At 35.2% G+C, this 24366-nt stretch overlaps 2 protein-coding genes and 1 pseudogene across 2 annotated transcripts; all 3 read right to left on the bottom strand.

The window, feature by feature from the left end:
* Nucleotides 1-2166: 2166 nt before the first annotated feature.
* On the bottom strand, nucleotides 2167-8125 carry LOC148193601 (glucose-6-phosphate isomerase 1, chloroplastic-like). Its single transcript, XM_088098946.1, has 14 exons — nucleotides 7469-8125; nucleotides 7246-7368; nucleotides 6669-6767; nucleotides 6490-6573; nucleotides 5807-5950; nucleotides 5661-5726; nucleotides 4538-4606; nucleotides 4324-4431; nucleotides 3939-3991; nucleotides 3722-3860; nucleotides 3451-3607; nucleotides 3180-3258; nucleotides 2660-2726; nucleotides 2167-2560 (listed from the first exon to the last, which is right to left on the bottom strand). Exons 1-14 carry the CDS (start codon nucleotides 7973-7975, stop codon nucleotides 2426-2428), a joined length of 1830 nt encoding a protein of 609 aa, XP_087955072.1. The 5' UTR covers nucleotides 7976-8125; the 3' UTR covers nucleotides 2167-2425.
* Nucleotides 8126-15637: 7512 nt separating this feature from the next.
* Nucleotides 15638-16078, bottom strand: LOC148193600 (uncharacterized). The gene has a single exon (XM_088098441.1). It carries the CDS (start codon nucleotides 16076-16078, stop codon nucleotides 15638-15640), a length of 441 nt encoding a protein of 146 aa, XP_087954567.1.
* A 1556-nt stretch (nucleotides 16079-17634) lies between these two features.
* On the bottom strand, nucleotides 17635-21319 carry LOC148193599 (uncharacterized; annotated as a pseudogene).
* Nucleotides 21320-24366: the final 3047 nt, after the last annotated feature.

The following is a 24366-nucleotide window of genomic DNA, read 5'->3' as shown; positions in this document are numbered from 1 at the left end:
ACATATGGTTTTCAATTTTACTCTTTTATAAGTAATAATTTATTAATTTTACATTTTAAGTAATTTTTAAAAAAATTTAACTATTTTTTTAAAATTCAGCCATTTTTTAAAATTAACCCATTTTTTAAACTAAAATAATTATTTATAATAAAATATCACCTACAAGATGAAAAAAAAAGACTATCTACAATGAATTATAAAAAAATGTTTTATATTTAGTTTTAATTATAACTATATTTTTTAGATAAAAAATACAATAGGTGTGTTTTTACGAGTAATTTTATAAAAATAATATTAAAAATATAAAATTAATTCAATTTAAAGTGTATATAAAGTTTATATGGGTAATATTAAAAATATATTTTGCTAATTATTTTTAAGTAAAGTGAAACCCTTTAGTTACTTATTTTATTAAATAAAAATGATTATTATATATTAAAAAATAAAATTGTTTAAAATGTGGAATTAAAAATATATTTCTCTATAAATATTTTAATTTTTTTAATTTTTACTCATGTAATAAGAAATAGTCTATGTGATTCTATAAATTTGTGTGTTGTGAAAATGACGGTGATTTGGCGCCGTTTGCCTGGTGCCAAAAGCCTTTTATTTATATATTTGTGACCGACTAAAAAGAAAAAAAGAATTGCTGACGGGTGAGAATATAAAGGACAGTAGTTTGGTAATAGGAGACTTGACCAATGACGAGTGGAAGGAATGGAGCAATTAATTAGTTTTTTATAAATATTTAATTCAAACAAACAATAAAGGTTGGATGAAATCAAAAATCGAACGTTGGAGTGGTGGGGACACTTTATGGTCTTTTGTCTTTAACAATAAAAATTTTTGTTGTGAGAAGGGAAAATAAAGAAAAATAAGAAAAAAGAGCAAAAGGGGCCCACAAGTGGTATAAGCACATGGTGGTGGTCCCACAATTAACCTAATATATTTCTTTGTTTGTGTTTACATATGATATTGGCTACTAAGTTACTCACAAATCAGCTACAGGTGCAAGTTGGTTGGTTAGAAGTGGCAATGGTATTGAAGGGAAATTTGGTTATATGGTTCTGAGAAATTTGTTGTGACAGCCACATGGAATATGCTTCAAGTTGACGGCTAGAATCATGAAGGGTGTTAGCTCTGACTTTAATTTGAAATTTTTTGAATGTCAATATAACATAACGATAAGCTTTTTATGATATATTGACATTTTCCATTTTTCCATTTCAAATATTCAATCATTGCACTATCATTTTGACATGGGCGTCTTGGTACTTGGTTTGGTTGTTACCTTCTGCTGCATAGTGAATTATAGATGCATACACCAAACTTTTTAATTTCAATGACACCTCAATTAGTATATACCTACATACTACAAGAATTAAATTAAATAAATCCGTTATGATTTTTAGGCAATAATGGAGGAATGAAGCAGAGGAAGTTATTGTGTTAGAGAAAGATGGGTCATGTTATAGGCATGGTGCTGGTGTGGAACACCTGAGCCTCCATTCAGCACAAAATAAGGTGCAAGACAAGAGAGACGTTTTACGTTAAAGTGTATCAATGTGAACGCGTTTGGACAGCCAAGCAACATGAGTGTTTCAAATTCTACTGACAGCTGCGTGTGAAAGGTTAGTCTGAGGTGACTTATAATTGAGAATAAAAAAATGAGGGACCAAATAATTAGACAATTTGATTGAAAAAGGCTTGATTCGACCTAATTGTTATGTTTATTGCCTGATAGAAACATTTTACGTTCAATTGTCCTCCTCATTGGCTTTGTTAGGTACAATATCTATCAAACTTGTAAATTGTATGGCTCATGATGTGATATTATTGATTGTAAAATAAATGGTCTGATCTTACCCCATTTTTTAAGTTATATTTAATGGTGTTAAAGAACTATTTTAAAGTTAGAAGTGGGAATTCCTTTGTCAGGATTAGCACTCAGAAGCAAACAGTTGTGACTAAGTCAGCAACACATGTAAAGGAACGGAATTAAGGTAGCATCACACATTACGATGTATTGCATTACCTGACTGACGTGGTGCTTTTTCGATGTAATGCTTGTGCTTAATCTACTAATCTTGTTCTACCACACAATATTGTATCTAGAAAGGCTCGTCATGATGCTTTTATGGACAAATTCTGGTAAAAGGTCACCAGTTCTATAAAGACCAGCTTGCTTAATTGTAAATTAATATCTAGATCCTCCATTTCGTACTAGGATACATTCAACCACTAAATTAAATATGACTCAAATAGATCACCTAAACTCAACCAGCCTTCCAAAAGTTTGTCTAAATAAATTGAAAAAAAAAATTATCTTCATTGCAGATGGAGAGATCCAACAACCAAAACAATTTATTGCTTTTTGATGGGTATTCACACACATCGTTATGAATGAGGATTTCGTTAGTCTAACTCATGCGTACAGTTCATCAAGATTACACTCCCCAAGAAAAACCTTAATGCTCCGTGGAGAACCACAATTACCTTCAGCAATTAGTGCTCTGTCGTTGGCAGCCATATGAGCAATAATCTTGTAAATCATTTCAATCTGCAGAAAGTAAAATGTTACAAAATTTATCAGACTCACGGTTCTTAATGAAAGTTTAAGAAAATTAATATAAGGAAGCGGTGGGGCAGCAGTATATACATCTTCTGGGGCATGGCAACGGTCAGCAACTTCTTCAAGTGTTAATGGTTCGACAGGTTCCTTGCAGCTGAAGGCAAAAGTAGATAAACACCAATCAGTGATGGATTTAACTGGGCAATTGCATGGTAAAGAATATTGATGCTATGTACAAAAGCTTAGTATGAAATCCAAATATTGATCCTCTTCTATTATCTTTAATGGTGTGCGTATATATAGCACGCACAACATTGGATTAATAACAAAAATTACAAAAGATTATTATACCAAGAGATTCAAAGCTTCTACATTCTTACAACAAGTCAATTGCATCATACGTAAACAAAATGATAGGAACCAATGCTGAGCATCAGGATACATCATAGTTCCACAGCTACCCTCGATAAAAAAAATACTCACCCAGAGCTTATAAGTTCTTGTGAACTCATACATTCAGGAGGATCGGTACATGCATATATCATATTTTTAAATATCTCTTGCTCACACAGAGAAGTCTGCTATTTACAAGCATACTACAACGTACCTAGCTTCATTTAGCACTGCCAATACCCGCTTCTGAAGTGCTAATACTTCTCCTGCAGCTTTCTTACCAGCTTCCACACCTAATTATCAGCGGCAGTTAAATGATAATGATGACACTAATTTAGTCACTAAAAGAATAAAACAATTTAATTTGCATCAGTCAAACTTCCAAACCAACCGGGATCAGGTGAGAACGCAAGGATGATTTTCAATATTTTACTGAGATCCAGAAAATCCTAAAACAGACTAGATGTCAAATGTGTACAGCTTACCAGGTTGGTGATACGCGTTTATGTTAACAATCGAGGCATATATTCCAACAGCCCGTTCATAAAGGGCTATTAGGGCACCAACTGATCTGGGGTTCACTTCTTGCACCGTGACTGTGAGGGATTCACGGTTATTGGCATACAGGGCTGACCTTGTTCCCTGAAGAAACTTCTCATTTTAGCACTATGCACACATAACAACTAACCACATTAATATTTAAGTAGAATCACCACCAAATGCAATCAGAAAATATGATTGATTAATAGGTCAGACCTGTAGCATACCAAACAGGTAGTCACCACATGTGACACCTGGTTCAAGCTCCCAATCATGACCAGGTGGTCTATCGCGTAGCACCTCAATGAATGTCACAAAAAAATTGTGCACACCTTCCCTCAGTTGCTGAATATAGCTGTTTCGGGTGAAATTTATTAAACAATTTAAACCAAAACTTATGCCCAACAAACTTTAAACTAGAATAAAAACTCACGCATGCTGATCCGTGCTTCCTTTATTTCCATAGACACTAATTCCTTGGTTAACCTGTGGGATAAAATTATGAAGGCATTAATTCATGAAAATTTTAAGTGTTTTAAGATTAAGCATCGTCACAAACTGAGTTTATCAGCAGCACGTCAACCAAGCTGATATATCCCAGGTATGATAAAAGCAAGAGAGCTCCATCTATAAGTGAAATGTGTGCTTCCTACGTGATTACAATTTACAAAACTACAGATAATAAGATACTGTCTAGTTCTTATTAGATATTGGCAGCTGTAAACTGAATAAAGAAAAATCTATTATTTTCCCTAAAAAACGACAAAAGTATCAAAATAATGGCAGTAAGAATTTTTAGACACGTCACATTCACATACCCGATTACCATCCAAGTCAAACTCCTTGCCAAGAGATTCCATGACCAATTGTTGCAAGTATCGACTAAATAATAACAAGCTGTCCTTATATGGAAGGATAACCATATCCTGAGTAATAAAAAGGAGGATAGAATCATAATAAGCAATAGTGACATGAAACAGAAGAGAAGACAGTGGCCTAATCATTCACAAACTAAAACTATTTGATGCATACTTTTGATCCTACACCATCTGTAGCCCAATACCAACATAAAGCCAGCAAAGCTGCAGGATTATTCCTTATCTGCATAGAAGCGTCAAATGGTAAGAGTTCCTTATATGATTGAGGTGAGAGTCAAAAATTGAACAGCCAAAATGGTAAAGTAGAAAGAAAGTTGGAAACTGAATTGTAAAAGAAAACTACATAACTAATGCCACACCAGTTACCACACTTAATCACACTATGCTTAAAAGAAGGCAAGGGCATTCAAAAAATTGTTATCTAGAGTTATAACCAGCTTATCTAATTCTAATTTTTCACTAAAAAATCTTTCCTATTCCTACATACCAGCATGAATGTTCTCAATTTTTCTTCCTTCACATATTGTTGAACATTCTAACATCAAGAGGAGAAATCGATAGTTTGCATGGCCAAAAAAGCATGTCATAGGATGAAATAAAACATGCTTATTCTAAAACAAGCTGATAGTATTGAGTTTTTCACCATAATGATAAAAAAGAGCATTACTTTGGCAAACATTCACACAACACATCTGTGTCAAGTAATCATAAGCTAGAAGATCCAAACCTCAGTATTTTAGCTATAGCATGGATTTTGACACTAAATGCACCTCCATAGGTGATTACTGTTTAGCGCTGCAAACTTTACCAAGCTATTGTTTCATTCTATTACTGATTCTAGGGGTATGTCGGCAATTTTCTAATTTATGGTTTTTTTATCTAGGAAAATTAACCATATTGTAAAACTAACCAGTTCTAGAAAATACTTGAAGAATGTATGCAGAAAAAGAAAGAATTACAATGTACATCAAAAACTAAAAAACTCATGCAACAGCAATAGTTGCATTTATAACCAACCAAAAACCCAACTGTTTCCTTAACAACTTGATAAAATACATTAAGTTGACCAACAAATTTCATAACAGATTAGTACCACTCATGTATTTGGCCCATGGAGCATCAATAGTACTCTAACATAGATACAGTAAGTCATTAAGTAAATGCAGGACTAGGTGGTGCATTGTTATACAGGAAAAACGTTCGTCTAAATAAGCACGACACTAAGTAATCTTAAAATGTTAAAAAATTGGATAGAATGTCCAGAAACACGATCATACCACAGTACTTCTATTTGCCTCATCCATTAATGCCGCACCAGCAAGCATTTCTCTGATGTCAATGCTCTGAATCAAGACCCGTTACAGTTTAATATAAAACGTCAAAGTAAAATAGCAATGAGTTGTTATTGTTTAGGGCAAATTACCTGAAGGGCTGCTGGAAGCAGGCCAACCGCAGACATCTCTGATGTTCTACCTCCCACCCAGTCAAACATGGGAAATCTAGCTAACCAGCCCTCGATTCTTGCAGTGTTATCCAACAAAGAATTTTCTTGTGTTATAGCAACACCCTGCATAATACACCATGCAACAGCAGATGAAGATGATTCTTTAGGTCACAAACTGACAACAGATGTACAAAAGTAGGGCCAATGTCATTGAGAAATTCATATTAATGCCAACAGAAAAACACATTGCTAATAACTAAAATTGTGACAGATAAATACTCAAAATCAATATTATATTAAGTTAATATAGAAAGAGATTTTCCATAATTCGAAGACTTAGTGCATGTTGGAATTACGTTTGCACATACGTTAATCTGTTCACTTCAATCCACCAAGAGACAAGCCTTTCCATTTGCACTTGTTGGATTGGAACATGTGTCTACTGATATCCAAATACACTATTAACCTCACTCATTCATCAGAGCGTGGAAAAAAACTCTTAAATAGTTGAAGAGGCTCAGTTATACGTAGACAAGGCAAGAAAATCTGTGAAAATAGAAGCCATAGAAATGACCTAAAATAATATCTTAATATTTAACACATCGTCATTCAAAAATAATTTGGAAGGAATTTCTTATGAAAATTAAAACCTGAGATTAAACCTGTTTTGGGAAATTCAATCCAGCTTCACGGAAAGCTTTCTGCACTTCTAGCAAGCCATTTCTAGTCTCTGGGGTACCACCACTCTGAAGATAAATCAAAATTCATAATTCAGCGACAAACAATAATAAATCCCACTAACACCATATTCAAACAAAAAGAGTATAATCTCCATGCACACCTTCGAAATTACTAGTACAAGTGTCGAAGCTAGTTCAGGCCCAAGTTGTGCAATTTGATGATCAATTCCAGCAGGATCCGTGTTGTCAATAAATCTTATCTGTCAAAAGTCCAAAGCATCAATTTTACCCCATAACAATGTGTTTGAGAATGCCTCGTTCACATTCCACAAAGAACAAAGCTTGAGAGATTGTTTGATTTGATAGAATGTTTTCCATTTTCTATAAGTGGAAACATATATAAGTTTAATTTATATGCATTGTCAACCAATGGAAATTCATCATTGGTATGACTTTTAATGTAATCATTGTAGTAGTAAATAGTAAAACTTAACAAACTTATCGAACATGCGAGGCTATTACTAGATGACAATGTTAAAACTCTTTATAGCGTCACGGCAAACATTATTTACTCTTTTACCATTTTATATATAAACTTTCAAATATTAGGGGTACATTTTGCAAACAAAATTGAAGTTTCCAAGCCCAGTACATTTTTAATGTTAACCTCTAAAAACTCCAATTATAATGGAGGTTTCGAAGCATGAATCATTCCTTTAAGTGCTCGGATCGTATTACCTTGAGTGGAGGATTATCCGGAGCCAGCGCCTCCGCCACAAACTGCGGTCCAAGTGCGGAGCCTCCGATCCCAACCGAAAGTATCTGCGTAAACCTCCCCTCCGGCGACGACGGCGGCTTAATCTGCCAAGACGCAAACCACCAAACCGCAATCTCTAACCAACCACACTAGATGCAATAAAGTCGAAACGCAGCTAACTACAAACCGCGACATCGAACTAACCTTACCGCTGACGACGTCGTTCGCGAAGCTGCAAATGGCGTCGAGCGTGTTATCAATCTGCGTTTTGAGGAACGCGGTGGGCGCCCGCGAGGAGTCCCTGAGCCAGTAGTGGCCAACCATGCGTCCCTCATCAGGGTTCGCGATGGCGCCCTTCTCGAGGTCCTCCATGGCACGGAGCGCCGCCTGGAAGCCGGGCTCCATTTCGCGGACGAACTCGTCGGTGAACCCGACCCGGCTGACGTCCAGGTAGAGGCCGAGCTCCTTGTGCTGGTAAAGCCACTCCACGTAACGGTGCCATAGGGCGCGTGAGTCCTTCTCAAGTCCCGCGTGGTGCGGTTTTGTTATCGAGGAGAGTTGCGCGGGAGCCTCACGCGCGAGGGAGCGATGGGGGAAGGGTTTGGGGCGGGAGGGGAATGAGGGGAGAGGGGTGCGACGTCGTTTTGGGGTGGAGTGGTTTTGGTGGTTGAGAGTTGGGGAGGATGAGCAAATGCCTGAGATTGAGGCCATGGGAAATGAAAGGTTAGTTAGTTAGTTAATTGGGGTTTGGTCATTTTTGTTTTGTGAAGATTTTGGTTTCTGAAGAAGTGTCTGTGGGATTGAAATTGAAGTGGAATGAATGTGTTATGAGAGGAGAAGAGGAAGAAGAAGAAGAAGGAATAGCTTTGTGTGATTGTTGGTGACTTGGTGTGCTGACTGGGATAATGAAGGGAGTGGTGGGTTTTCATTGGTTGGTGGGAATAAACTATCTCTTGTCTTACCAAAATAGGGTTCAACTCCAACCATTATTACTTTTGTACCCTAGTATATTCTCCTCTCACTTCCTCTGTTGACAAAATAACGACAAATCTTACATTTTTTAAGTAACTAAAGTATTCATTGTTGTCGCATGATTATGTTGTGCAAAAGTTGCGCAATTTTTTCGGGAGATTATGTAAATGGACAAAAGTTAAAAAAATTATCCCCAAAGTCGTGATTAATTGACTGATAGAAGTTATGCCAGACTTAACTGTGTTATATATATAATAAGTTGTAAACTTTTTCTTGGCTTTAAAATATATATTAAAATTAACACAATTATTATATTCAAAGATAGCGTTATAATTTAAATGTTTAGTGTTTAGTTTTTAAGATTTTTATATTTGTTTTTTTCTAATTGTCTTATTGGTATGTTATTATTAATTGTATATACAAAATAAGTTTTGTTGCATTGGAGGTTGCATCATACTTTTGCATTTTTAGTAATGGGAACGCATTAAATCTCTTTCTCGTCTATTAACCTTCAACTATTGAAGACGTTGTTGCCGGACTTGGCTTTCAACTTAATAAAAAATATATACTTTTATGAATAAATTTGCAAACTCTTTTATATTTAATTTATTGTACAAATAAAAGATATATTATTTGAGACAAGTGGTGTCGTGTATAGACGCAAAGGTAACATCCCCTTGCAAATACAGTCAGTCTAATAAGCAAGACATTAGATCCTAAAACAGGTACTTTATCAAATTATTCTTACTTTCAAAGTTATCATTATAGTATTATAATAAGAATTATGATATTTTGACAACATTTTATTGATAACATTTTAACACCATCTACGTGTCATTCTGTGATTGGTCGATGTTGGTGTTTATGATTATTATTATTGATTGTGAAATAATTTTGAACCAATCACAGAATGATACGTAGATGATGTTAAAATATTGTCAAAAAAATGTTGTCAAAGTATCATTATCCTTATACTAAGTACAATTTCTCTTTTCAATTTTTGTAGACTCCTTACAAGATTGAGGACATTGCTTCCTAATACATGTTAAGGTTTATCTTACTAGTCAGGTGATGGTTCTTCTTCCTATGTTCAACTATTTCATGATCAATCATCCTGTCACTCTAGTCACTCTAGTCTATACTCATCTAATCAATAAGTAAGTAAACATTTATACACATTACTTGCATATATTTATTCAAAATATTTATTTAATATTTATAATAAATTTTTACAGTTACAATTTATCTTTTATCAACAATGTTGCATCAATTAAAAAAGGTTTGATCAGTTAATAAACTTAAAAAAATTGTGGATAGAATAATTTGTTTTAGTAAAATCAATACTATAAATGTGAAATTCAAAAATCTTTTGTAATTTTTTAAAAAGAAAAAAGTAAGATTGTTAAAAGAACAACTTGATAAAATATATAAGAGAGTGAGAAATAAAGTATATCAAGCTTTTACATTAATTTATTTCACCTAATGAAATTATCACTAGTGCGAAATGGGCTTTCAATGTCTACCGTTCAACATCAAACAATAAACAGTAAATGAAAAAAATGATTAGTGACATTATTGTAAATAAAATGACGAAATAGACATTATTGTAAATAAAATGACGAAATAGACATTGGTCAACCTGTCGGGTCAGCGTCATAACTCAATTCGAAGTCAGCTTTGGTAGCCCATTATCATCTAATATGAGGCGAAACTTCTATTAAGCTCAAGCTTTATAAAAAAATGACGAAATAGACGTCGGCCACCACATCGGTTTATCATCATAACCCGGTTCAAAGTCGGCTTTCGTAGCCTTCCATTGTCCAATATGAGGTCAAACTCTTGTCGATCTCAGACTTTATAAAAAAATGACAAAATAGACGTCAACCACGACAACAGACTGATTTCATAACTCGGAGGTCGAACTCCTGTTAAGCTCGGACTTTGAATTAAAATGACGAAATAGATGTCAGTCACCACGCCAAGCCGACATCATAACCCAATTTGAAGGCGGCTTTGGTAGCTAACCAACATCCAATATGATGTCGACTCTGGAAAAGCTCGAGTTGTGTAGTTGTTGAGCTATAGCTAATGAGCTACCGAGCTCAAACTATTAAGTTGTTGAGCTCGAGCTGTCAAGCTGCCGAGCTCAGGCTGTCAAGCTACCGAGCTCAGGCTGTCGAGTTGCTGAGCTCAAGCTCTCAAGCTATCGAGCTTAGGTTATCGAGCTGTTGAGCTTGGGTTGTCGAGCTACAGAGCCTAGGTTGTTATGTTGTCAAGTTAGGGTTGTGCAAAATTGAAGCATATGACGTTGAAAATCCCCAAAGCCAACGTGTAAAGCCTTTTAGACGTCGGTCGGTCTGAGGACCGTCGTCGACCTATATTGTAATGATTAAAATCCTAAATACAAAAGATGTTTTGTTGTCCATATACCACTTTAGATGTTGGATTGGTCATAGGGTTGACATCTAAATGTGTTCAAATCAATATACTAAGTATAAAAATACAATGTTAAAATGGATTTTGAGTACCCATTAGACGTTGGCCAACTAGCGCGTATGACGTCTAATGATGTATAACGTTGGTTATGCAGGGTCTCCGACGTCTAAATGTGTTTTATTACTTAAAATATTAGCACGAGAGTGTGCATTTCGCTTTATGCTTGTGCGCGCTCACTGTTCATAAGCTTGCGAGCATAGTTCGATGACAACTTCGGCAACTCCCAAAGGTAATTTATGCTTAATTTGATACAAATGCACATTCATTGGATGTTTTAGGTATGATTTTCTATCGTTTGAAGATTATTTTCGTGCATGGATATTGTTTCACTTATTGCTTTTGTGTGTTCCCTCAGGCTTTCGAACATAGTTCGGCAACAACTTTGGTGATCACCAAAGGTAATCTTTGCTTCATTTAACACAAATGCACATTCATTGGATGCTTTGGGTACAATTTTCTTTCATTTGATCGATTGTTTTCATGCATGGACATTGTTTTGAGCAACAACGAGTTCTCTTTTCTCCCTCGTTGACGACTCCTCTACTTTTGGCATTGACACCACCCTCAAATATATACAATTAGTTTGGTTCTCGGTTTTTAATGCACTTTTTTTTTATAAATTGGTAGTTGGATTTCATTTTGGTGTTTTCCTTTGAAAATTTTTTGGATACCACGGTTTGCATATAATTTAGCCAAGTTTTTTTTTTCAGAATTTGATTTGATTAAATTGTATGTTTAGTTTTCATTGTACTTTGTCTCTTGTTTATTATATGTGACATTGGTTATATTTGTATTCATCATTATTGTTTTTATGGTAGACAATTTTTTAGTGTTATTTTTGACATTTTATTTTTGATTAAATTTTTAAAATATTTGTAGTTGAAATGATAGTTAAACACTAAGTAAAACTTAATTTTTGTTTGAGATTTAACACAAGTGATTAAACTTATAATCATTTGTATTAAATCTCAAATTATTCAGTTACACAATTTGGAAAAAATATTTTTGATAATTTGCAATAACATGTACGTTCAAGTTTATCGATAAATTTGATAAAATTTTGGTTAAGATCATTTTGTAATGTTCTTCATATGCATATTTGATTATGGTCATGAGTGATCACATTCATTTTGTGAGTTTGGAAGACCGATGTGAAATACTGCTGAAATTTTATCAAATTTATGATATTAGACTTTTTTGTATACGTCTTAACAATTATGAAAAATATTTTTTTCGAAAGGGTATAGTCTAACCTTATAAGAGTTAAAAATGTGAGGTGGATAGAGTTTGTTACGAACATAGTATGGATCGAAACTGGATGAATGAACATCATATAAAAAGTATGAAAAGAAGGTTTCTGAGTTCTTGCAATATGTTCAAGAACATGCAAACTCTGTGAAGGGAACATATTTTTTTCGTTGTTTTAATCAAATACGTCAGGACTTTGGCAACATGCATGATCATTTATTCATCTTTAGTATAATGAGGAGTTATCACATTCGTGGATATGTGTTACTGAATATAATATTTTATGAAGGTTTGCTTAATTAATCGACTAACTATTTGTGATTCATGATATGGCTCATTGACAACTGTTGGTCATCATACCAGGACAATACACAGTTGTATGGTTTTGTTCCTTGCATAAGAAGATGAAACTTGACTTGAAATCCATGTTACAAACATAAGTGTCATTTTTTTCATATCATCTACTTAGTTATATTAATATCAACATATGCGTTAAATGTTTCAAATTTAATTAGAGTTGTGGGTAAGTGTAAAGCACAACAAATTCAAGTATTGTATCTAAAGGTTGGAACTCATTGATCTTTAAGTTATTAATTTTTGTATGTCAATTTATGACTTGGATATGTGATTATTTTCTTTATCATGTTTAGTGAAACAAGCAACCATATTCACGAGCATATGGCTATTATATCATGTCTTAGATGAAAATCATCATTCGAGTAGGAATTAAAGATGATTGGACAAAGGTAATTGTTGAATATAGTGAAAAATTATATATATGGGATTAATCTCCCTTGTGTTAAATATACACATAGGCTCCTCTATTTATAATAGAAAAAATATGGGCTAAGCCCAAAATACAAATAATAACAAACTAACTAAAGATAAAAGATAAAAATAAAAGATAATATATTCAATAATTATCTAACACTCCCCCTTAAGTTGGTGCATACAAATCGTGATTTTTTTAAAATATAAAATAAAGATAATATATCTAACACTCCCTCTTAAGCTGGTGCATACAAATCGTGTTACTAATATAATCCATAAAGACTTAGTGAAAATATCTACTTTTGCACTCGAGTGACACCAAATTGCTAATGATTTGCAAGACGACATAAAAGACGAAATACCAACCCAACAGACTCCCCCTGAGCAACAAATTTGGGAGGTTGCTTCATGTAAATCTCTTCTTGCAAATCGTCATTCAGGAATGCCACTAGTGGATAAAGAGGTAATTGTTGGAGAGCCACCATGGCTATAAATAAACTAACAAAAAACATCTTTTCCATGGGACAAAAAAGCATATATGGACGGGTCAAACGCAATGGTGACAAAAAAAAGGAGGTCAGAAGAGACACCAGCAAAAGAAGCCATGGATGAACAAGAGATAAAAACCATAAAAATTCCAAAATTCTCCAATCAAGACACCTGAAAAAGGAAAAGAGCAACCTCGATGCTCTAAATAACTACCTGAGAGGAGACAGAACGTGTGATGATGAACTTGAAAGAGGAAAACGAGCGACCTCGACGCTCTGAATTGCTACTAGACATGCCACCATGCACGACGGAAAAGGGAGCAAATCCATAACTTCAAAAGGTGCTAAGACACTACAAGAAAAATCGCATTTATATACGGCCGAAATCCATATATAACATCCAAAATCCGTATAAAAAGTGGTGTTATATACGGATTATATACGGTCAAAAATCCGTATATAAAAAGGGCGTAGATAACATTACATACGGATTATCCGTATATAAGTTATATACGGATTATCCGTATGTAACTTACATACGGATAATCCGTATATAAGTTATATACGGATTATCCGTATGTAACTTACATACGGATAATCCGTATATAACTTACATACGAAATATCCGTATATAACTTACATACGAAATATCCGTGTATAACTTATATACGGAATATCCGTATATAATTTATATACGGAATATCCGTATATGTATATAACTTATATACGGAATATTCCGTATATAATTTACATACGGCTTGACGTGAATAGCAGACCTGGTCATCCAACATCCAAAAAGAGACAATTTACAAAACCTGCCCATACCACACAGACAATTCACAAGACCTGCACATTATATCCATTCACAAATTTGATAAATAAATTAAGTCTTAAAACCTACAAACATGCATTTCACATTAATCATAATAAGAAAGTTTACATAATTGTTAATCATAATAAGTTCAAATAACATGAAAAAAGTCATTGAGGGAATAAGTGTGAGTCATACATGTCCTACTTCTAAAAACATAACTAGTAATCTCCATAAACAGTATCATCTTGTGCTTGATCTGTTGGTTGCTGTGGTTGTTGTGGTTGTTGTGGTTGTTGTGGTTGTTGTGGTTGTTGTGGTTGTTGTGGTTGAACATTAGCTTGTGGCTGATTCTGGGATTGAAGAAATTGTTGTGCAATTGCGGCTGCAGGAGGTGGAAGATACTGCATCATGACACCAATAAAGCCTTGCAATTGAGAGTTCATCTGTCGAAGTTGGTCATCATGGGTTGATACTCGTGTGTGGAGGTTAAGAATGTCCTCTACAATCGGTTGCTGAGAAGAAGATGCCTGTGTCTGTTGTATGTAACTATCGACACAGTCATCTTGAGCACTGACATTTCCAATGCCGTATATGCGTCCCTTGTACCTTCCACCAGCAACATCCAACCAACATTGGTTCCTCAATCTTTCCTCATCTGCAGGGTCTAGGGGAGCACATGTTGAAGCCCCAACGGATGCTGTCTCAGATCTTATTTGAGAAAATTTGGCTTCAAACTCTTCCTGTTAAATGAATACATGATTATCGTTAAATAGATATACCTAAGAATTATATAACCTAATAAAGAATAAGTTAGTAGAAACTAACATGTGTCCGCCTAGACCTTTCATCGACAAATTCTCCTGTTGATGCTCGAATATGTGTCTGCTGAAATATTTCATCAACATGCACTGACCGACCAAGCTCCTGTGACTGCAAGCAAAGAAGATGTAAGTTGTTAACATCAAATATTTTTAAAGTTTATCCGTATAGAAATGTAAAAATAAATTTATATGTACCAGACGAATTGCATGCTCATGCACGCTAATGGATCCCCCAGTGTGCAAACAACCACCCTTGTCAGATGTCCTGTTCTTTTTGGCCGTTTCACATTTTTGTCTATAAAGTGGCATGTTCTACTTCTCCAAAAGACCATTCCAAACAATATCCCCCATCCAATTAGGTTTTTTTCCTTTTGTTCGAGCTTTTTTAAACATCTCAGATAATCTATGAGATGCTTTTGTGTGGAAATTTTTTTTTCACCTTTTCTTCATGGTTAGACCTCCATGAAACCTTTCTCTGTTGACAAAAAAGATGAATATATAAGATAATTGAGGACCTTAACATTTAAAATTAACTGTAGTACATAATGTAAATGAACACAAGTGTACCTTAAAACGCTCAAAGAAAACATCTCTTTGTGTCTGAGGTATTTGTCCCCATGTCACCCATGGCTCATCAAACTGTTGCTTGATGGTGGCTGTGATTGCTTTGGATGCTGTTTTTGTTGGATAAAACCTATACCAAAATATAAGTCAAATATTAGAATAATACAATATATGCTTGGAACATTAAATTGATGTTTTCTTACCCTCCTCCAATAGGTGTAATGATTGGACGATTGTTGGAAACATCTTCAAAGTCATTGGCTGCTGAACTTGAACGTGGAGGGTTATCCCCTATAGGAGATGGTGATGGCATATTTGTGGGAGTTGTTGGGTTAGAACCAACATGGGGGGAGGGTGATCTCCATTGATCAGCAGCAAATTGTTGTGAACTAGGTGTGAAAGGAGGAACTTCCAACGAAGGTGGAATTGATGGTGGAGTAGGTGTCAAACCAGGAACTTGTAATGGTGGTGGAACAAATCTAGCAGTGGAGGTAGAGGTAGGTGTAGATGGCTGACTACTTGAAGCATTTAAGTTATTGAAACGGTTTAACAACTTGACCATATAAGATTTCTTCTTGCCCTTCTCCTTATCTGATTTTGCTGAAGGTGGAATAGGAGGGTCACAACCATCTGATGCCATATTCTTGAACAAAAAACAAAATTGTGGGGTCAATTTATTTTTACAATTGAATGGAAAGGAAAAGTAAGAAAAGAACATTTTGTGTTATTATGATATTACCTATTAAATGTGCAGGGAAAATGTATTGAAATTGCAAAACCTATTATTGAAGCCTTGAAAAGGAAAGGTGCTTCTGCTATGGGATTTGTTGGTTTCTGTTGGGGTGGTAAGTGGCATATATGGGTTCTAATTATCTCAAGGTTGCTAATTCCTCATATATGGGTTCTCAAACCTTCTTCCTCCAAACATAGCAATTAGAATCCTTAATTTCTCCAAACCTTGGAAATTCAAATTCGAGTCCTGGCTTAAAGGATATTTACTTATGATTGCAACTCACATCTTCCACCGTGGTTCTCTTCCCTAAGAGCCTTTACATCTCAAAGAGACGGTTCTCTTCCATGTGTCCAATCATCTCATCCATTTGTACCACATCAGCTTGATATTTTTCTGATTATTCAACCAACAAATCTACACAATCAAAACTCCATCCCAAATGATCACCTTGCATACCTCACAGATTTCCCTTCCCATTGATTCAACAGATCAGACTAAAAAATGACAGAAACTTGCTGTCCCAGAAACTTATCTGTATAAAGAGTATTCTCTGCTGAAAAACTACAAATAACATCACACTTGCTTAATTACATTCTACTAATCATCACATGGATCTCAGTTCCAACTAATGTATAAACATACGAGACCTTCTCAAACACAGCCAAACACAAGTATACATATCTGCAGGCATTATGCAGTTTTCTGGTTCATATATATTATACATTATCCACATCCCTTTTGTTATATGTTTATCTTTGGCTCATTCAAATAGTTCAAAAATGATTCTGCATGCTCATTAACAAATCAGATCACTCTTAGATGTTTATTCATTTGGTTAATTGAATGCGATGTTTTACACTGAAGGATTTGAAAGCTGAGGATAAGTTGGGAGATGTTGAGTACCAAGCAGATAAGACTACGAGACAAGGAGTATGGACGAATTTCAGATTTTGGCTAATTACTACAACATCTATTTTATTCATAATGTTGTCGGTTTGTTTCACTGAAAAGGTTGTTTTATATATTACATTCATTCCAAGTATTTATGTTCTTGAATACGTATATACTGTTCTTGATAAAATTTAAGTGGATTAGAAGATTTATATAGATGTATATTCTTGAAGATTAAAATATAAAAGATTTATTTGTAAAAATCATGTGATGTTTAAACCAGTAAAGAGATTAGATTTTCATGAATAAAACAGTTAACTGAATTGTACTGAACTAAAAAATAGTTCAGATCAGTTACCTTGAGCTGTTTTTAAGTACATTACAGTTTTCCTAAACTAGTTTATAGTTAACTATAAAATTTTACAATACAATGTAGTATAGTGTGCTTTGCCCACCCCTAATCAAAATAACACGGAAATTGAGATTACATAAATGAATTCATCACTTCTTCTTTCTCCCCTCTACAAGTATGGGTTTATGATCACCCATGGCTACACCAACACATCGTAACTCTATTCACTGCTAGAACTGTGAAATGAATCTTCATCCTCATCTTCACTTTGTCCCTCTTCACTGCATTCTTCTTCCGATTCACTTGTTTCTTCATCCATATTGCGTTCAACTGATGGTACATTGTTGGGGTCCACTTCTTCAAGACCGGCTTCTATATCTTGCAATCGGATAACTTCTTCAACTTGAATGATGTCATTAACATGTGACATTTCCTCCACTTGGTATGGCTCAATGGCATCTACCTCATTAGAGTCTATACGACCTCTAGGTTTGGTCTTTATTGCAACACACCAACCCCGTTTGTCGGTGCGCGATGCAGGATATGGTACATAATACACTTGTTCTACATTATGTGCAATTATAAAAGGATCAAACAAGATATATCTTTTATCCATTCGAATATCCACAGTGCCATACTTTGAATCCACTCTTGTCCCTATTCTTGATGGATCAAACCAATCACAATAAAATAATACAACCTTCTTTTCAATGGTTGAGGTATTATACTCGAGCTCATATATGTGCTTAATGACACCATAGAAATCATCTTCACCCCCTTCTGTAAGGCCTTTAACATGAACCCCACTATTTATAGTCTTCTTGCCCTGGCTCCATGCATGGGTATGAAATTTATATCCATTGACAAAGTAGGTATGCCATTCCTTCACACATCTTAAAGGACCAAGTGATAAATCTCTAAGATGTTGGTTTCTGACACTTAAAGGATCGTTATGAACCTACAAAAATATATGAACCTATTCAATATAATTAAAAATGAATCAATATGTGAATAACAAATTTATGTCGAAGAATTTGATAAGTTGTACTTGATCCCTGAACCACAATGGGAAATTTGCATGTATATGTGTCGAACTGTTTGACTCTGAAAGTTGATAGGTATGTAAGAATGAGCTGTCCATAGGTATGAGAATATTCAGTCAATATCAATTTAATACTTAAAAACAAAATCCATAGACAAATGCAATTTACTTGGAGCCTTACTGAAGATAAGGTTGCACTTCATTGCAATTGATCAAGAGATGAACATGAGCTGATCTCAATTCTTCGTCACTTAGCCAATGAGTTGATTCCCTCCTGGAATGACGACCACCTTCGTCAAACACTGATAATGTTGTCCTTTCAACTTCAGTGTCTACTTCATTTCTCATGCTTTGTGGTGTTAACATAAAGTTCTTGAAGTAGTGTGAACAAAAATGAGTTGTTTCTTTGTGCAAATATGATGCCACTATTGATCCTTCAACCCTAGCTTTATTCTTAACTGAACGTTTAGCATATCCCATGAACCTACAATTTAAGAAAGTGGCATGTTAGTTTCAATATGTGTTGCATCTAAATTCAACAGTTGAATGAGATATTGTCACCTTTCAAATGGGTACATCCACCTATATTGGACCGATCCACCAAGTCTTGCCTCATATGGAAGATGTACAGGGAGATGTTCCATACAATCAAAGAATGAGGGGGAATATTCTCTCCATCTTGCAAATAATGATTGGAATGTTTTCTTCCATCTTCCGAAGGTCGACCTCATTCAATGTTGTACAACATAAATCTCTAAAGAAATGACTTACTTCTGTAATGGGATTGAGAACATGAGTCGGTAAAGAACTAAACGCTATAGGAAGTAAGCATTCCATAAACACATGGCAGTCATGACTTTTCATCCCAATGACCTTTCCCCTATTCACATCAACACACCTTCACAAGTTAGAAGAATATCCGTCAGGCATCCTAAGATCTTTCAACCACTGACAGACCTGTTTTGATTGGTCTACTGAAAGTGTATAATTAGCTTTTGGCTTGTACATCTTTCCATTTGTATGAGTTTTGAGCTCCAAGTCTTTTCGTTTACAATACAAGCCTAAATCCATTCGGGCCTTTTCATTGTCTTTTGACTTTCCACTAACATTCATCACAGTATTAAAAATGTTGTCAAAAAAATTCTTCTCAATATGCATGAAATCAAGATTATGCCTTAACAAATTATCCTTCCAATATGGTAGATCCCAAAAGATGTTTTTTTTCGTCCAATTATGCCACTCACCGTATCCATCTATTCTTGGTGCACCATTTTCAGTTACTTTAGGATAACCATTAACTCTATTCCAAACTTCTGTTCCCGTCAAATATGGTGGCGCGTCTTCCATGTCCATTTCCCCCTTTTTGAAAGCATTCTTATTTCTCCTAAAGGCATGGTCATTTGGTAAAAACCTCCGATGGGAGTCAAACCACGAATTTTTTCGCCCATTATATAATCTAAAAGCCTTTGAATGCTCCATGCAATGTGGACAAGCCAATTTACCATGGGTGCTCCATCCAGACAGCATACCATAAGCAGGAAAATCATTAATTGTCCACATTAGCATTGCCCTCATGATAAAGTTTTGTCGCCTTGAAATATCGTATGTTATGACACCACTCCACAACTTTTTCAAGTCATCTATCAAGGGCTCTAGGTATACATCAATGCGTACTTTTGGATTGAATGGCCCCGGAATGAGACAAGTCAAAAACATGTAGGGTTTAGACATGCACATTTCTGGAGGCAGGTTGTACGGCGTGACAATTACTGGCCAACACGAATATGGTATAGATGATGCCTGCACATATGGATTAAAACCATAGGAGCATAAACCAAGTCGAACATTGCGTGGCTCAATGGAAAAATCACGATGTACTCTATCAAAGTGCCTCCACGCCTCTCCATCACATGGATGACGCAAAACACCATTTGACGACTTGTTGTGATGGTGCCATGTCATTTCTGTTGCAGTTTCTTTTGAGGCATACATTCTTTGAAGTCTTGGAATTATTGGCAAATAGAACATGGATTTAACGGGAACTTTTTTTTTTGAACTTGCTCCTGTCTTGTGTTGTTGATACCTTGGCTTCCCACAAAATTTGCATTCAACTAACGCTCCATCCATCTTACCATATTCATTATCATAGAATAGCATGCAACCATCCACACAACAATCAATCCTCTGCGACTGTAATCCCAGCTTCGACACTATCTTTTTTATCATCGTAGTAAGTTTTCGGTAAACCACATTTGTGTGGTGTTACATCCAAAAGCATTTTTGCAAAAAAATCTATGCATTGGTTAGGAATATTCCAATTCGACTTGCAAGCTAAAAGCCTCACACACATTGATAATTTGGAGTCTGATGCTCCTTCATACAAAGGCGTATTTGCCTCCAACAAAAGGTTATAAAACCTTTGAGTTTCTTCATTTGGAGCCTCTTCTATGTTAGAAGAATTTGATGCTTGGAAGGGTTGTCTTTGTATGAGAGCATCATGGACCATGTCTTCCATCGTGATAACTTGTTCATTTGGTTCACCTTCTGTCTCCACACCCCTGAAAGTGACATCATTATCTAAATCAGCTTCTTCCATGGTTTCCCCGTGATCCTCCCAAATGAAATAATTAGGCTTGAAACCGTTTTTATACAGGTGAACCTTCACAACTCGTTCGTTCAAAATCTTTGTACAATCGCACTTTGAACATGGACATCGAAGCCCCCCATCTCTTTGATAACGGTCTTGTTCACAAGCTTTAATTATAAACTCTTCAACACCCAATACAAATGACTCTTTCAACGCACCTCTTCCTCTATAACACCTATCGTACATCCATGAACGATTTGGTGGAACTTGATCCATGTTCTGTATACATATCAATTAACGACAAATTAGCCATTACTTAATACAAGGCTAAATTAATTGAAAGTTCAACACTAAACAATCAAGTAATTGAATTTCCATCACTACTCCTTGGAAGGTAATGTTAGGTAAGTACTTAGTCATGTTAGTTTACAAGGTTTGGCATATTACATGGGGTATAGATGTTCATGCTTTATGAAAAGTGATGTTGTTATAAAGAGTACACATGGTTGGATACTTTGGGGTGTTGTTTGTGTATGAAAAAGTGTCATGGATACACTTTAAAACCATGTATATTGTGGATATCTTGTTTTTAGCCTCTTGCATTAAGTATACATTGTTGGGGCACTTATCTATACTCTTTGACCAAGAGTGCGGGTAAGAGAGTATTGAGTATTCTCTTCCATTGTTTGAAGAGAAAAGAACGAGTTTTAAGTATGAGAGGAGTGGAAGTGAGGTTTGAGTGAGTTGGGGTACATGGGTTGATACAAATAATGAAGAAAGGAGAACTTTGGTGTCAATGGTGTGGGAAAAGATCATGAAAGAATAATAGTGTTAGTGGAGTGAGGAGATGGACATCTTACAAATCACCTAGCAAGGCAAGAAGAGAAGATGGAAGTTTTGGAGTTGGAGTTTTGCAGGGCAGTGAATTATTTTCTTGTAACAAGCTGACACTCAGTAAACATCCTCTTATGGAGGAGTGTAGAAAGACAGTAAATATCTAAAGATATTATCTTGATATTAGAGGGTAGTGGTGAAGTTTGTAAGGTCACTGTTTGTTAGGGAAAGGAAGTTTGTAAGATGGGAAATTGGACTTTAAGGTCATTGTTTCCTATATCACATTATTCAAAAACTAGGCTTCTACTCTACATTTATAAATTGGAAAAGGAATGTTTGGGGTATTGTTTACTAAAGAACCAAAGTAATAAGTAAGGATTCCAAAGCAAGCAATGGTGCTGCTTGCAGCACTCATTCTAATGTACAAGAAAACAAAATAAAAATATGGCAGAAGGCATGATAGCCAATAGTAGAAAAAAAATTAATAAATATATCTATAAATGCTAAATATAGAAAATAGAATAGAAGATAAATAAATAAATTAAAGAAAACAAACTCATTGACTAAAATCCAAGAAAACATCACAACTCCAACATTATTTTGGGCAAAAAAATCCAAATAAAAGGTTAGAACCACTTACTTGAGTTTTGATTTCACTGTTCTACTACAACTTTGGGGGAAATTTTGACCTGATGATTAACATAAATGAGAGTCCTCTACAAACAAGACTACTTATTACTTCAAAAATGCTAGGACTATAACATTAAGCATACCTTTCAGGAATTGTGGACAATCTTCTTTGCTTCTTGCCTTTTCCCTAATCACACCTCCGTACACTACCTCCTCTAAATCACACAATAAACAGATTAATGAACACATCTTACTAGTGTCAAATTGACCAAATGAACGGTAACTACAACTTTCAAACGGTAAAAGACACATGCACAAATGTTTAAACTCCACTGAAACAATCAGATTTTATAATTCACAACAGTTGTAGCTTAAAATGCAGCAAAATGTGATGGTTTAAAGGTGAATTGTGCATATAGGCTTCTCAAGGACCATTTGAACATTGCACACAACTTTCAAATGACAACATAGACTTGCTCAATTGGTTAGAATACATAGACACAGCCAGTGGCTTCATATGACAGCAGCAGTTGCTTAAAATGCCGAAAAATGCATTGAAAACTTTTGTACATTTAATAAAACAGTACATTCAAAGTTGGCTGGTTCAAATAAAGACTCAAAGAATGCCTAAACACTAGATCTAACTACAGGATATCAGCTAGAAGATTTAAAGTGACCTAAAGCCACACAAAGACAGCAAGCACGGTGCAAACACTTTATTTAAAACTGTGACTGATGGAAGACCATCTAAAGACGCACATTGGACCTCTTACTAGAGCCATGGCAAAGAGGATTCAAGAGGAAGAAGGACCATATACTATTTTGCTTCTATGGAAGGTAATTTACATTAATCCTTCTTCCCATAATTAAAAGCACATTTTTTCTTTGTTTTGTAGGATTAATAAAATTGGAGGAAGCAGCTGCCAGCATAGCATTTGAGCACATGAAAAGGGAGACTTGGAGGGAGAAGCTTGCTGGCAAAGCTATCAAAAAAACTCAGCTAGGCCAGCTTTCACGTGTACTGCTGAGTTGGAAAAAGAATTCAGAATTGGTGCTGTTCACGTGTGCTGCTGAGGCATGTTTGGAGCTGAAGCAAATTGGCGCCTTTTTCATTTGCATTTGGATTGAATTTCATTTCAGATTTGAGGCTCTTATTTTCCTATAAATAGGAGACCTCTTCCTTTTGTAGTTACTTTAGAGCTATGCCCAAATGCTGAGAAATATATTCCAGTCTTGCATTCTGCTCTTGAGTCAAAATTGCTTGCAATTTCTTCATTTTCTCTCAAGCTTCCTTCCATTATATGAAGGCTTTCTGAGCTGAGAGGCTTCACTCATTCTACCTTGCTTCATTCAAACACCTCCATCAACATTTACTCCATCAAGTCCGCTGCACACCAACACACTTACCACACCTCTGATCTGGGAGCTTCAGGCCACTGGATTCCTCTGGAATTTGGCTCCATCAAGTGGTATCCAGAGCTTAGGTTCTCCACGCACCAAGGAGCTAAGCATTTCTTCTCATTCTGCAATTTAATTCTGCTGAATTCCATCTCTGTTTCTGTTTTCTGTTTCTGTTTTCTGTTTCTGTTTCTGTTTTCTATTTCTGTTTCAGTTTTAATTCTGCTTCTGTAATTCTGTTCCAGCCTTTAATTCTGTGTTCTTACAGTGTATTATGTCCATTTTTCATTTTAAACGGTGAATCATTTCTTGTTTGAGTCAATTCCAGCTTTGAACTTTAAATTCTGTTTTGTCTAAAGTCTTGTGCAAACTACTGTTGCTGTTTTAACATTGTCACTGTTTTGAAATTGTTTCTATTGAGTTCTGTGCTTACCAGTGCTATACAAGCTGTTTGTTACCAT

The sequence above is a fragment of the Vigna umbellata genome, chromosome 9 (genome assembly GCF_029865625.1).
Source record: "Vigna umbellata cultivar VRB3 chromosome 9, Vumbellata_1.0, whole genome shotgun sequence".
NCBI lineage: Eukaryota > Viridiplantae > Streptophyta > Magnoliopsida > Fabales > Fabaceae > Vigna > Vigna umbellata.
This window is presented reverse-complemented; position numbering and strand designations above follow the sequence as displayed.

Excerpts from the sequence above, each read along its gene's own strand:
- LOC148193601 (XM_088098946.1), bottom strand. The coding sequence starts at position 7,975 with ATGGCCTCAATCTCAGGCATTTGCTCATCCTCCCCAACTCTCAACCAC. Across the intron at positions 5,727-5,806 it reads TGCTTCCAGCAGCCCTTCAG|AGCATTGACATCAGAGAAAT; the intron begins GTAATTTGCCCT and ends GTCTTGATTCAG. Across the intron at positions 3,992-4,323 it reads TTGACTTGGATGGTAATCGG|GTTAACCAAGGAATTAGTGT; the intron begins GTATGTGAATGT and ends TTTATCCCACAG.
- LOC148193600 (XM_088098441.1), bottom strand. The coding sequence starts at position 16,078 with ATGGCATCAGATGGTTGTGACCCTCCTATTCCACCTTCAGCAAAATCA.